This window comes from Malaya genurostris, chromosome 2, assembly GCF_030247185.1.
Source record: "Malaya genurostris strain Urasoe2022 chromosome 2, Malgen_1.1, whole genome shotgun sequence".
Lineage (NCBI taxonomy): Eukaryota > Metazoa > Arthropoda > Insecta > Diptera > Culicidae > Malaya > Malaya genurostris.
The window spans coordinates 249,260,951-249,276,611 of NC_080571.1; the positions used below are offsets into that span (position 1 = coordinate 249,260,951).

General features: G+C 37.7%; 2 protein-coding genes across 4 annotated transcripts in view; both read left to right on the forward strand.

Moving 5' to 3' along the window:
• Positions 1-15,661, forward strand: part of LOC131429250 (protein quick-to-court) — a 72,705-nt gene that overhangs the window by 14,066 nt on the left and 42,978 nt on the right. Inside the window, exon 1 of one of the 3 annotated variants that reach the window (XM_058593300.1) lies at positions 4,614-5,062. The exons of 1 other annotated variant lie outside the window; for it this stretch is intronic. The gene's annotated coding sequence lies outside the window, so the exon portion shown is untranslated. Of the gene's footprint in view, positions 1-4,613; positions 5,063-15,661 lie in introns of those variants that run through there. One more of the 3 variants, XM_058593297.1, reaches the window with a different exon arrangement.
• LOC131429174 (uncharacterized) lies at positions 6-2,954 on the forward strand. Its single transcript, XM_058593222.1, has 2 exons — positions 6-402; positions 859-2,954. The coding sequence occupies exons 1-2, from the start codon at positions 6-8 to the stop codon at positions 2,952-2,954; spliced, it is 2,493 nt and encodes an 830-aa protein (XP_058449205.1).

A 15,661-nucleotide genomic window follows, 5' to 3' on the forward strand; every position in this document is an offset into this window, starting at 1 on the left:
ATACGATGCTTTTAAAGGGTCCCGATCTGCTAACATCACTTCCAGCCGTTCTGAGCCGTTACCGACAGCGACAGATAGCCATCAGTGCTGACATCAAAGAGATGTTTCACCAACTTCGAATTCGAGAGAGCGATAAGCATTCCCAGCGATTTCTATGGCGCGAAAATCCGTTGCAAATTCCTGAGGTGTTCATTATGGACCGAGCCACCTTTGGGTCTAGCTGTTCTCCAAGTTCGTCTCAGTACATCAAGAATTTGAACGCCGAAGAGTACTCTACAGAATTTCCGGAGGCAGCAGAAGCTATAATCAACAACCACTATGTGGACGACTATCTAGATAGTCGTGATACCGAAGATGAAGCGATTCGTATTGCTCGGGAAGTGAAATTTGTTCATTCCAAAGGTGGGTTTGAAATCCGAAACTGGCTTTCAAACTCAGACAACGTCATCGCACAACTCGGAGAAACAACATGTGGTAACATGAAGCGGTTTTTATTTGACAAATCGGTCGACGAATCTGGAGAACGTATTCTCGGCATGATCTGGTTGCCGAACGAAGATGTTTTCACATTTCCAATTTTGTTTAGTGATACTCTGAACGTATTACTATCTAATTCGATCACACCAACCAAACGACAACTTTTAAAAATTGTTATGAGCATCTTCGATCCAATGGGTTTCTTGGCGACGTTTTTAATTCATGGAAAATTGATCATCCAGGAGTTATGGAGAGCTGGCGTAGAGTGGGACCAAGCTATACCTGATCGAAGTTTGCCTTTCTGGAACCGATGGGTGTCCCAATTTTCGCAGTTACCCCGAATTCGTATTCCCCGTTGCTACTTTCCAAATTATCATTCAGAAAGTTACGGAAATCTGCAGATGCACGCCTTTGTAGATGCCAGCGAGGCAGCTTATGCTTCCGCCGTCTACTTCCGTATTGAAGACCGTGGCGCTGTACGGTGCGCTCTTGTTGCAGCAAAATCGAAGGTAGCTCCTTTGAAGCCACAGACGATTCCCCGCCTAGAACTGCAGGCTGCAACTCTTGGATGTCGTTTGGCTGTTACTGTTGAAAACAATCACACTCTACAGATTACTCGTCGTTTTTTCTGGAGTGACTCTACCACTGTTCTATCCTGGATTAGATGTATAGACCCTAGAAGGTATACACCTTTCGTAACCTTCAGAGTTAGTGATATTTTGTCACAATCGAATGTTGCTGATTGGAAATGGGTACCGACAGCGGAAAACGTAGCAGATGAAGCTACAAAATGGGGAAAAGGACCTAACTTAAGCTCAAACAGTCGTTGGTTTGTTGGACCAGAGTTTCTCTACAAACCAGAGACTCAGTGGCCAATACAAGGATCACATGCACCCGACACATCTGAAGAGCTTCGTTCGAGATACGTTTCTCATCACGTGGAGAAAAGGCCGGTTGTTGATATTCGCCGATTTTCCAAATGGGAGCGCCTGTTACGAAGTTTAGCATATGTTCATAGATTTCTGGATAGCTGTCAACGAAAGCGTCGAGGTGAAATGGGCGACAATAGTGATATATTGCTTTCCGAGCAAATTCAGAAAGCTGAAACGAGTCTATGGCGTCTGGCTCAAAATGAGACCTTTCTTAATGAAATTGTCGTGCTCACCAACAATAGTAAACTTCCACCGAAGTTGCAAAAAAGGTTGGATAACACAAGCTCCCTACGGAAGCTGAGTCCATTTTTGGATGAATCAGGGGTGATTCGAATGGAAGGACGTATTGTCGAGGCTCACTATGTTCCATATGAGGTTAAATTTCCGGTAATTCTTCCGAAGGATCATACTGTTACGTTATTACTGCTAGATTGGTACCATCGAAAATACGGTCATGGTTACGGAGAAACAATTGTCAATGAAGTCAAGCAAAGGTTTTACATACCTCGACTTCGCTCAACAGTACGAAGTATTGGTAAAAAATGCTCATGGTGCAAAATTTATCGTGCATCTCCTGGTGTTCCTCGAATGGCTCCGTTGCCAGCAGCGAGACTGGCAGCCTACGTAAAACCATTTACTTATGTGGGACTGGATTATTTTGGACCTATTCTCATTCGGGCTGGTCGGACAAACCAAAAACGATGGGTTGCTCTTTTCACCTGTCTAACTGTTAGGGCAATTCATTTAGAGGTGGCTCACAGTTTGACGACGGAAGCTTGCAAATTAGCAGTTCGACGATTCATCGCACGCAGAGGTTCGCCATTGGAAATCTATTCTGACATGGGAACCAATTTCGTAGGTGCAAGTAAGGATTTACAAAACGAAGTGAAACAAATAGTTACTGGTGTGGCATCTACCTTCACGAATACGAACACTCGTTGGCTATTTAACCCTCCCGTTTCTCCTCATATGGGAGGAGCGTGGGAAAGGATGGTTCGTGCTGTTAAGATGGCGCTTTTTGCTGTTCCAATGGACAGAAAACCCACCGATGAGTCGCTAATCACGTTGCTGGCGGAAGCCGAATTCATTGTAAACTCTCGTCCTTTAACATTCGTACCACTGGAGGCCGCGGAAAAGGAAGCTTTGACGCCAAACCACTTTTTGCTGCTGAGCTCTAATGGAATCTCTGTTCCTTCGATTCTCCCGATTGACGACAAACTAGCTTTGCGTAACAATTGGAGCCACGTACAACATATGACGGATGTATTTTGGAAGCGTTGGATACGAGAGTACCTGCCAGTCATAACCCGACGAACGAAGTGGTTCGATGAAACAAGACCGGTCAAGGAGGGTGAGTTGGTGATTGTAGTGGACGACAATGTACGTAATGGATGGCTAAGAGGGCGTGTGGTTAAAGTTTTGTGCGGACCGGATGGACGTGTAAGAATGGCGGATGTGCAGACTTCTACTGGCGTACTTCGTCGACCAGTAGTCAAATTGGCAGTGTTGGACGTGCTTGGAGTTAGTAAGACTAGTGCACACTAGCCTCACGGGTAGGGGTATGTTGACGCAGTCAACACAGCTCTACTGTACGGTAATATGTGGATACCGGCTGCCCATAAGCGCGCCGATCTATAACTCATTATATCTATAGATGATAAGAGATAAGTAGGGGAAGAAGAGTAAAATAAGAAGAATTAAAACTGTAAGTGAAATTAATTATATACCACAATCACACTGAAATATTAAACGTTAAATAAAATTTGCAGCTAAAAAGCGATTCAAAGCTAAATGAGCAGTTCTTTTACTCAACATCAACAGAGCGATTTCCAACAACGCCTCTACCTGTAAATAAGCAGATATCAATAATAATATTTGCGAAGTAGATAGTTTTTTATTTCACTTATCTCTTCACGAAAAATCCTTGTCCTTCTTCCAATTTATATGTTTTCCAGCTCCACGAGCAATGACGACGTTTTGCCTTGCAAAATCGAAAAGAGACAATAGGTGACAAGTCCTTCACCGAGTTTCACTATTCGAAATCTCGCAAAAGGATATGCTGATTATGGTATCGGTTTTAAGGGATTACACCACTGTAAAAAAAAGAGAAGGACTTTTTTGGGGAATTATTTTGGGATCCAAAAAATGGTGGAATCCGAATTTTGTATAAAGCACTTTTTAATATGTATATTTTATTCCAAAAAAATGATCAGTTTTAGAAATTGAGAAACAAATTGGCGACATTTCCGCGAAAGTGCTTCATTTTGACGGCCGGAAACATAAGTCAAATAAATCTTGACCAATCGATTCAAAAATTTTACAAAATATTTATGTGTTTCAATTTTTCGTAGGTCAATTAGTTCTTTTTTGTAATCATGTTATCTTTTGGTGAATATAAAATGACTTAGATGTTATAACACTAATTCATCTATGTAGTAGACTCGATTTTGGAAGGATATTATTTGTTTAGAAACGTTTCAAAGAGTTTTTTTATCATTTCTCTTCAGAAGGAACAAACGTCAAACGATTACAGTCTTGAATTATTCGCGATCACGTTCCTTGTATTTAAATTTTGAAACTCCTTTTGCTGCTTTTTTATAACTTGATCTGAAAATCTACCTCAAGAAAAACCTGTTTATTTGTGATTTTTTTTCACTTGAGATTTTATCCAATTTCTTATCATTTCGTGATATCAGTATTTTAACATTAAACAGTCATTGGCTGCTTTAATCAGTTATCGAATATTAATTGGAAAATGGTAGTACAATTGATCTTAGACAGTCAGCTTAGACGGTGCCCTTGGCTTGGTGCCCTAAAATTTTTCATCTTTACTTCGATGTTTTGAGTGAAATTATATGCAATACGATTTGAGAGTCAATCATTTTGATTTGCAAACTATATTTCTCTAGGAGCGTTATCTAATATCATTAAAATGACTAAGTGTACAACAGAATAAATCAAATTCAAAAATATAATACCACCCAACATTGTGACTTGAAAATCGTACTACTACTGTGTTTGATTTGATGCCAGTTACAACCAGAAGAGCTGCAGAGAGTCAAACACAGTTTGTTATGTTTTCCTTTCAGTCACAGCCCGCGAGAGGCTCTCGTTGTAGCTTGTAGACACAAGTGTAGGCTCTGTAGAGTACAATAACACAAAAAAATGTGGGTTCTCTTTCTCCGGACGATTTTGGGGGTTGTCAGGTAGTTGTAAAACAGCGTTTCTTCAAGTAACATTGGGTTGTTTGGGACGGCTAGTCGGATCGCTTGTCAGGCTTGCGGACCACGTTTCAGAAGCTTATGTTCTGAATGTTCAAAAGTGCACGTTCCAATAACAACAAAATCGACACGAACCCAAAGTTGTGCTCATAATCGAAGTGGATTACATAATTATTTTGTACTACTGATACAAAATCAATTCAGTTCTATGTAATTCTTACTGCCATCCGGGCGGAAGTCGAATTAATCTGCCAGAACGGGAGGAGTGTGTGAGTGTGTGGTTTTCGTTTTGACCATTCTGCAGTGACCATGAAGAACACTAGAGTGGTGCTCTGGATAAATCCGATTTGCGGTGGCTTACTTATGCATGCCTAATAGCGCAGCTATCAACACGAGCCAGGTGTTCCCTAGAACAATTCTTTGGTTTATGAGGTGAGTGGACTTGGAACAGCACGTTTTTTGTTTTCGTATGTTTGCATACGATGTTGCTATGAACCGGCGCCCTAGGACAAATGTGCCGCAATCACGAAGGATGTTTCGTAACATTGTTTTGGCAGGCACAGAATAAATAGTTTGGAAAATAAGGAATTGACGTCATAATTCTGTTGGTAACGACACTAGATTTTCCATCATTGTGTAAAGTTGTTCTCAAATAAGGGTACGATTCGATGGCCTGGTGGTGTAGCGGTTTGTTATGCAACGCCTAAAGAGGGTGCTTTCCTGTCAAAGGTTGAATGAAGGGTGAGATTCGAATCCATGTTACATAAACGAAAAGAGATGGAAAAATCCCGCCTAAAATCATCGGGAGTGAAGTTAGAACAGGATGTGCGTTACAAATGAGAACCGCTCTTTGCTAGCTTCTCATTCGATTATTATGTCAACACCATAAAACTGCATTTGAAATATAAACGGCGTGCTCAAAATATTTTGTTACTTTCATTGATTTTCACTTCACGTTTTTTACATCATTGCCATAGTTACAACGCGCTCAGGCGATTGTTGTTTTAATGCAAATAATAATTGAACTGAAAATGGCGGTGAACCGAGTTCACGCAGTTCAGTTTATCTTGAGTTTATCTTTGATACATTATGATATTGCATCTAATCATTCTATCTATGTGAGTCTATGCAACTCATTTGTACTAAACCAAGGAGGCCACTTTAAAATAGCTACCTTCCTCGCTCACAGCCACAGGAGTGACTAAGTGAAATGTGTTGGAGCATATATATCTTGTATGTTTCTTCGAAAACCATACGAGAGTAAACCACTCGTTAGCAACAAACTTTTTAATAGTGAATGCAGTAACTTTTTTGTGTGAATTCAAATGGACAATCATACACTTTTGTGTACTTTTTCAGAGGTCGCTAAATGTAAACCATTTCTACTGCATTCTCGCAAGCTACGGCCATTTCGAAATATATAGTTAATAATACCTTTTCTTAGAGTATTCAACCACTTATATTTCTTTTGAAGAGATTGGAGAACTATCGTTCTTCAACGAATTTTTTCTCTCATTCTTCCTGAAAAAATAGTTCTCTTGAACCGTTCGCGAACAGATTACCCATCTATTGTTCATACTGCGCAAATCGGACCAGAAAATGAAATCATTATGGCAAGCTGGGATTGGTTCGTGAAAACCTAGGTCAATTCAAACCAATTTTTCAATAGTATACTGATTTTTACTACATTTGCATTTTTTCACCAATATACTTATTATCTTGATAATATAAAAAATCGGTTCATTAAACCCCAGTGTTGACCTTCTAGTTGCTCTTCTGAGACGAGGGTCTGAGGAGAGTGACTGATAATCGGTATGTTTGACAATCATGTTTCCATTTTGTACGTTTTCTCGAAATAAACATGGATTAATTTCGAACGGTTTTGTTTTGCACGGGACGTATCCCTGTATCAAAACAGAATTGGGTGCACAAAATAATTATATTTTTAATATTAAAAGTAATGATTTTGTACGATATGCAAAAAATATAGTCCCTAATATGCAAAAGCGAAAATCAATGGAACTAACAACAAATTTTGTGCGGACTGTTTCACATGTTTTTTTTCTTGCATTATTGCCATTACAGACACTTTTTAACGAAGGATCAATAAAATTACACTATTACTGAGTTTACTGGTTCCGGTAACTGATTCAACATTCAGTTTCGTCATTCACTCACTAATCAAACTACCTTCCTCGCTCATAGCCAGGGGTTGACTAAGCAAAAATGTGTTGAATATTTATAGATTCCGTTTTGTGCGATAGTTCATGCTGCACAAATCGGAATAGAGGATGACATCATTATGGCAAACTGGGATTGGCTCATCAATTCACATAGGTCAATTCAAACCAATTTTCCAATACTATACTATTGAAATATTTAAACGACTTTGCTCATATATTTAAGTTGAATGTTTCTGAATCAATTGGTAATTGATAAATATATAAATCCACCAAAGAAAGACTGAGTTATAAGCTTTAACGCCTGACAGAAAAAGATTACGCGGTTAGCTATGCATTTATTGATTGGCACCCGGCCTCATTTTTAATACCAAAACATTCTACAGTTAGCGAAAACTCTCCAACTGGAAGTCTTGAAACAACAAGACAGATCCTAAGTACTACATGCGGCGTGATGCTCCACGATGTTTTCTTAATGTACACATGTGTTGTGTGTATTCCGTAAAAAAATGAATAAAAGTAATCTTGTAAAGGTCTGCTTCTAATAATTCCGCTTCGATTCAATCTTATGAGGCCTATTTTAATTATGATATGGACAGTTATGAAGTTAATTGAAGTATGAATATGTAACCCGCGTAGAATAGTTTGCCTGAAAACAGCTGAACATGAAATTAATGATTTTTTACAGATAAATGACTATAAAAACTCACACATTTACGAATTAATGTTAATTACGCAGGATTCTATACATAAAAGGGTCACATAAATAGTGTGGACTTTGCGTCTGCTTAGCGGTTCAAATTGAACTGTTAGGCAGAGATGGCGGTTCTTGCTTCATCAAAGTCTAATAAGATTCAATTGGATGTATGGCAGGACATTTCGGTACATTCCTGTCCTTGGGGACCAAATGCATCGAATTGGCCTCATACAATTACAGTATGCTTTTAGAATAGTAGCATGAATTAAAATCAGGACTAAAATACAAACTGCCTTCATAGAGGTCTGTCGCTGACGATAACCAGCCAGCGACTGACACAATACCCAGTGCTTGAGCAGAAGAATAGGTATAGAGCGAGAAGACTAGTGTTTGTTGTCTGATGAACAGAGAAGATGTTTGGATATATGATACCGGTCGTGAGGCGGCTAGGATTTAGACCATGTTTGATGTACGCTTTACCAAAACCGGTCGTGCTGTACCAGAAACGGCAGATCTCGACTTGAAAACGTTCTTATTTACCTGTCACTCTAGTCTTGCTGTGTTCAAGGTTGTATGGTCCATGGTCGCTATTCGCCGGTAACTCAAGGCACGGACAGTTCGTAAGTCGATTCACCATGTGCTCCTCTTATTCTTGTGCCTACCGAGTCAGATTCAAGAACCATTTTCACTGTGTTGTCATCCGGCATCCTAACAACATTCAGTAAACCGTATTTAACTTACAATTGATCAATGAAACTAAACAGTTGAATAAACAAAACAAGTAAATAACTCTGGACTTTGTCTGAACTCAATTGTAGTTTTTAGTTGTGCATCCAACTTTATTTGCAGTTCATTTTTCTAGAGCGCCCGATCGATTTCTTAAAACTTTTTTTTCGACGGTTTGAAAAATGAAATGAAAGTAAGAAAGTAAATATTTTATTTTATTACGATTTAAGTGAGAGTGATTACATTTACATGTTTTGCACGTATTTATATTATTTATTATTTCACTAATTACCTTTCGGGAAAAGATTATTTTTCGGTACAAACTGAAATAAATTCGACCCTTACACAGATAAAAATATTTTGTGAATTTACATTTATTTTCATGCACATATTTGGAGCAGGTAATTGAATGGAAAGTTACATTACAAAACTAAGCGATTTGTAAATATACAGGCTTGTTCTATGAAAAAGTAAATGCATTTCAATGTAATTTTACATCAATCATGGTTTTAAATCAGATTTTCGTTTCAACTGATGTCTGTTTAATAGTACTATTGGTTTACATATCGTGTAAGTTTCATCTTTTCGTTCTGTGTTATGCTAAACTGGTCTCTCCATCCGTGCAAACTATTTGGTTTTCCATACTAATAACATGTACATAGTTTCATTCAAATCGAAGTAAGACGATACTTTCTTTGCAACCTTGTTTCCTTTCAAATTCTAATAATTCGCTTCTCGAAAGGTAATTATTGAAATAAGAAATAATACAAATACGTGCCAAAAATGTAAATGTAATCACTCTCATTTGATTTGTAATAAAAACTGTAATTAGTTACTTCCATACTGCCTTTGACAGATTAGCTTATGTAATTGGTTGAAAGGTTCGAACAATTGAAGTTTGTAATCACTCTTACAAAACCAAACAACTAATTATTTATTCAACGATTATTTGCAAAAATCAAACATCACAGGCATGATGTATGAAACAATTGAACTAACAGCTTTTGAATTGATCTAGCAGCGATTTAGTAATTCGAAGTGCAAATTTCGAGTAAAGTTCCTATTCGTCATATTGAAGGAAATTGTACAACAATTCATTAGCAGCGTTACATTAGCTAGCAACGGTTTGATCACGGGCTACATACGAAAATGATTTGCCTCGTCTAATACCCTCAGCCAAAACCATTACACTCTCATATTCAGGGTAAATAACGTCAACAATATTATCTTAGTCATGCGATTTCACATTCACACATAAAAAACAAAACACGCTATTTTATAATAAATGTGCCTCGCGTTTATTATTGGCTGACTAAATATCGAGACAAACCAACGACCGCATATCTTCTGTCACGCAAAACAACAGACTTAGTTTGAAGTACTTTAGCATACCGTTTCTCATAGGAATGTTAAAGTCCAGTAGCTGTTAATCGTATCATAGTTTCATAATCTCATTTTTAGTATCATAGTTTCAATTTTTAGAAGAAATATGAGGATTTCAAAAAAGTCAAAATGGCCAAACAAAAAAATTTGAATTTTACAGGTGACCTAATCCCTCATACGATGTAATTCATAAAGACCTAATTTGTCAAATGACGGAAAATTTTATTTGTAATGACTTAATGTTAGATGAGCTTGAATTTTACTGGTTTCGACTGTAACTTGCGTTCTGCTAGCAGGTGCGCCTGTATGAATTTAAATGCACCTTTTACCAGCCAAGCGGATGCATACTTCTGTGGCTCAGTCGATTGACAGACGTACTTGCGATCCAATGATTCTCGGTTCAAGTCGCGGCGGTTGCTATCAGTATTCTTTTTTTTTTTTTAATTTCAATGAATTTTATGTGATGGAATTTTTGACACAATTTTGAATGTTCTTCCACGTGAATTTGGGTGAACTGCGACGCTCCAATTATGTGCATCTAATAAGATGTAAAATCGCAGGGATTTTTTTAAGTGTGCAGCCTTTCCCACAGGAACGTAAAATTACATATATCACCATTTCAAATATGCAAGAATGCACGAAGTATGCGTTTCAGAAAACAAAACGATATGCACTTGTTTCTAAGTGTGTAGGTTTGAAAAGGTTTGCTAACGTGACTAGGAAGACCGAGCGTTGTCACGCAGATAATTTATTAGTGTTCTCACTTTGAATCGTGGCAATTTCTTGAGCATATTGTATTCCATGTCTTCGTATAGGAAGTACCCATCATCTATTAATATTGGCTATCACTCAGCAGTAGAATTAACAGTAACTCTCTGTAATTTGGGTTTAGGATAGTAATGTGAGAAATAATTTGTTTGGTTTTGGGCTGGGCCGCCGAGAGGAGGAGGAGGAAGGGGGGGGGGGGGGGGGGTAAAGGGGAGAATCTTTCCGGGTCCGGACTTTTTTCAGAGGCCCGAAAATTCGAAGATTTAAAAATGTTTTTTATTGCTTATAAGCAAATCATATTTTGGGACCTTTTTGCTCGTTCAATCCTCCAAGATAGAGTGAAATCGTTTTTGTTTTTTGTCGAGAATACGACTTACTGTACTATGGGGCGCCTTTTCCAAATTTACCCTCTGAGAGAGTGATAAGTTTTTGATTAGAAGTATCTCTTGTTGTACCTAACGTATCAATATAATTTTTGCTACATGTCATCGAAAATATGATCAGCAATTTATGATAAAATTTTCAGTTGTATGACATAATCAAAAATAATTCAAAATTCAAGTTTTCTTAAACGTGCCTTACTCGTACCTGCTAGTCGCGACGACGGTTTTGAGGTAGAATTTCCAGTACCAAGGATTCAGTTCCTGAATATAATTCCAAGTTCCAAGTTCCGAATTTAGTTCCAAATAGAAAACGCAGTTTCAAAACCAAACATCCAAATCCAGATTTTAGTTTCAAAAGAAGAATGAATATTCTTCTATCCCTGCGTTGTACATTCGAGGAAAATGATATCAAAGAGGCCTAATTAATCAGTTGTTTTCAGAGCCTCCACCAGTTTTCGAATACTATTTTTAAGGTATTTTTTCCCTTTGGTGTTAGTAAATCAAATTTTGCTTAGAAACTTTTCACGCACTTTTTGCGAAGTTTTTAATTGGGTCTTTTGTATGTTGGGTTGAATGTGTGAATGTGCTGACTTGCAAATTGTGTCAGATGTTCAATGTCCGTCACATCTGCATTATATTTAAAAAAATTGGTAACATGAATACGTCTTACTTTACTATGGGGCGCCTTTTCAAAATTTATCATAAATTGAGATGTTTTGAATCGTGATTTTGTTAACATATCATTATTTTTTTCTCCACACTGTCAAAGATATGATAAGCAATTTGTGATAGAATTTTTAGTAGTACAAGAAATTTGAATTTTCTAAAATTTTTGATAAGTGAAGAAGGTGCATTGCGTAATTGATTCGTTCAGTTACGACCAAAATCCAGGTCGTCCAGAATCAAATTTTAGAAATTCTGAAATTCAGTCAGTGAAATCCAAACCCAGATTTTGTTTTCCATTTCCAGAATACAGATCTAAAATTCAGCTCCTCGTCCAGAATGCAAAGCCATAATTATGGAACTGACCCCGAATTTCAGAACATGATTCTGAGCCTGGATTTTGGAACCGAAATCTGGAACTGAAGACCTGGACACAGGAACTAAATTTCGGAAATGAATTCTGGGCTTGGATCTAAATTTTGAAACTGAATGAAACTGAATTCAAGAACTGAAATTGAGGTTCAGACCAGAAATAGGTTCCAAAATTTTTATCAGAATTTCACATTTCGAAATCAGGTTCAGAATTCTGGAACTGAGTTCTGAGTTTGAAGTTCTGGAACATCAAACCAAAAACTAGGATCAAAATTCAGATCCAATATTCAATTCTATTTCTAGAATTCAGTTCCAAAATGCATTCCAGAATCCAGGTGCAGATGCGTTTTGACTGCATCTGCTTCTCATCGGTTCTAAGATTCAACATATTCTTTATCATGAACAGAGTTGCCAATGTTCCAGATTTCTCTGGCATTTGCCAGATTTTTCTCATTTCGACCTACACTCGAACATTTCAGCAGATACGCTAATCAGATTTTGTTGATTTCACCAGATTTTCAAATTTTCTGCATATGAAATGCCAGATTTCTCAGTTTTATTCGGATAAACTCGGAATAAATGGCTCAAAATCGTCAAATAAGTAGTAAACAAATCAAAACAACTCAAAGATGTTTTTCTTCACCGAACTTTTTGATTGCTCTTCGCACGGCTTTCTCATTCACCTTTTCCAGTGTTGATAAATTTCTCAAAATTTTGGTTCTGTGCACCATTTTTGCACAACATTTCAACGTTGTTCCGCAGAAAACCCACGCATTTTGAAACAAACTGGCGTAAACGAATAAACGACTACACAAATGGTAGGAGAAACAACATGACGCAGTCATCAAAATTGTCAGATTCTCAATTATTGTCCATACTTTCTGGAACAGTCTGTGCAGATACAACTTTATGATCCTGAAGTACTGTATTGTACTGAAAAATTTATGCAGTGTCTTTTCAAATTGTACTAATACAATGACCAAAAAGTGGCTCACCAAACCAAGACGCGTTGTTATAGACGGCTAAATGTATATCAAAGCCGACGCTAACCAAATGGCGGGTGAAAAGTTCAATGTTATCAAATTCAGGTTAGCCCTTCCTGAGACTATACGGTAAAAACAACTATTCAAATTCAACAAAATCCTTTGTGGAAGTTATTTGCAAGCCGGACACTGAACTTGGAACGGATTTGGGATTCTTACACTAATTTTTTGAGCCCTGAAAACTTTTCATGTTTTTGCTCACTAAACCGCGAAAGGAGGCGGCAAATCAACGTTTGCTCCGGGCGCAAATTTTCCTAAGTACGCCACTGTGTATAAGCATAATAGCCATCAACGGAGTTTGGAATAGTTTTTTTTTATGCGAAACCACACGTATCCAACATAGTTACCTAACAAACGATTAAACAAATTATACTCAGAAACGCTACAATAAAACATCACGACTAGACCAGATCACGGGAGGTCATCCGAAAAAAGAGGAATAACCTCGCCAAGCTACATTTCGGGGCCTCGGATTTCAAGCATGAACTGCTGTTGCACAGTTACTGTTGTGGTTTTCTTTTTCCCCGTACTGTGTGTGTAACCCAGTTTCAAAATTTAACAACAAATGTGGAGATTTTGTGTTTTCGGTTTCCCCAGCTACGCCGTTGGTTGCACTTTCTGGTTTGGCCAGCCAGTTTGCAGGCAGACAATTATTGTACTTATACCTAGCTACAACTCTAGATGTTGTTTTTTTTTATTATTTTTCATACGAAGCTATTATAACCGTCCGATTGCCGGAAAAATTGCCGTTTTATTTTGACGTTCACGAAGGTTGAGGTAGTCGAGGAGCGAAACTAACCCAGTTTGGAAACAGTTGATTGAAGGTGTGAAACTGAATGTGTTCGTTGAAGGGTATGTGTTAGAGACAGTTGATAGATATTTCTGGGTTGATGGAAACGATTGGACCCATTTTAAATCAAAATAACCTCATAAGGTGTTATATAAGAACGTCAGTACCTTTCGGTAAGCAGATTCGATGGGAAAAAAATACTTAATGTTTTACTTTAAAAGTATTTTGTTTGTGAACTATGAAAACGAATAGGAAAGCAAATCCCTGGCCATTGCCCACAGAAAATGCAATCCATTTTCTCGTTTCCATCTACTGGCTTATCATGTACACTACATACATTCAGTCATTAAAACATCGTTAGTTTGTTTGTTTGTATCTTTTCCCTACCACCTGTACTCGACACGGAACATCTCAGACTTTCCCCGCAATGGTCCAGCAGTTCATAATGAAAACACCTGATGTGGTGCAGATCATATAGAAAAACCACCTTGACTGTTGCCGTTAGATATTCATTTACGGTATCAACTGTGTGGATGACACGTTGGTAGACATTCGTCGTAAATTACTTTGATACAAAAAAAAAACCCACATAAACGTTCCATACATAAATAGGGGAATGGCACAATTTAGTTTTGTTTTTCTTTTATAAACACAGTTTTAATGAATAGCCAGGGGTAGTGCTCTACAAATTCATTTTCGTGAAACTTTTCTTCTCGTAGTAAAAATACAGATCCTCATTGCACATCACAATCTGAAGTTCAACTTTATACAGAACTTAAGTCCAAATACATCCTGGACAACTGATCTCGAGATTTTTTCTCCATCCATTACAGATTCTACTCTAACTGGTGGATTAAGTCATAAAATAGAGTTTTTTGTAATATCAGTTTAATGTAAGATTCCTCTCTTCGTTGTACGAGAACATTGAACGCAGCCCAAGTCTTTCTTGCCTTCAAAATGTATAGTGTTTAATTGTGTCATATAATATCGCAATTGCATTCGCCATGACAGCCATTCATTTTGCACTTATCTACATTTGAATCATTGGAAGGATCTCATCATTTGTGTTTCACACCCAATCAACTGTGCAATGTTGTTGGTTGCAGAATCAAAATTTTCAGTATCAAGTAAAACAGTTCCATGTTCGATCCGTGCTATACATCGAGTATCACAACTCATCCGTCTACCTCGAAATATGTAACAATATGGAACAAAACATCTTAACTTCAATTCATTGCAATAGCAGTTCGAATAAAACTACTAGTGCAGCATAGCATTTCAAATTGAACCACTACGCAAATGTGAAGTTTACTCCTTTGGAACAGCACTTCTCATTAGTTCCTATCATCAAATGCAACTTACTGGCCTACCACAAACAATAACTTTTCACACTTCTCGCGTTACGACATGATAATTTTATGTTTTCTCGAAGAGGCGTAAACTGCAAATGTTGTTCTTTTTAAAGGGTGATTTTTTAAGAGCTTGAGAACTTTTTTAAACAATAAAACGCATAAAATTTGCAAAATCTCATCGGTTCTTTATTTTAAACGTTAGATTGGTACATGACATTTACTTTTTGAAGATAATTTCATTTAAATGTTGACCGCGGCTGCGTCTTAGGTGGTCCATTCGGAAAGTCCAATTTTGGGCAACTTTTTCGAGCATTTCGGCCGGAATAGCCCGAATTTCTTCGGAAATGTTGTCTTCCAAAGCTGGAATAGTTACTGGCTTATTTCTGTAGACTTTAGACTTGACGTAGCCCCACAAAAAATAGTCTAAAGGCGTCAAATCGCATGATCTTGGTGGCCAACTTACCGGTCCATTTCTTGAGATGAATTGTTCTCCGAAGTTTTCCCTCAAAATGGCCATAGAATCGCGAGCTGTGTGGCATGTAGCGCCATCTTGTTGAAACCACATGTCAACCAAGTTCAGTTCTTCCATTTTTGGCAACAAAAAGTTTGTTAGCATCGAACGATAGCGATCGCCATTCACTGTAACGTTGCGTCCAACAGCATCTTTGAAAAAA

What these genes read in the sequence shown, in the direction of transcription:
- LOC131429174 (XM_058593222.1), top strand. Translation starts at nt 6, where the DNA reads ATGCTTTTAAAGGGTCCCGATCTGCTAACATCACTTCCAGCCGTTCTG. An exon ending in GAAATTTGTTCATTCCAAAG is followed by an intron (nt 403 to 858) that starts GTGGGTTTGAAA and finishes ATTATCATTCAG; the next exon opens with AAAGTTACGGAAATCTGCAG.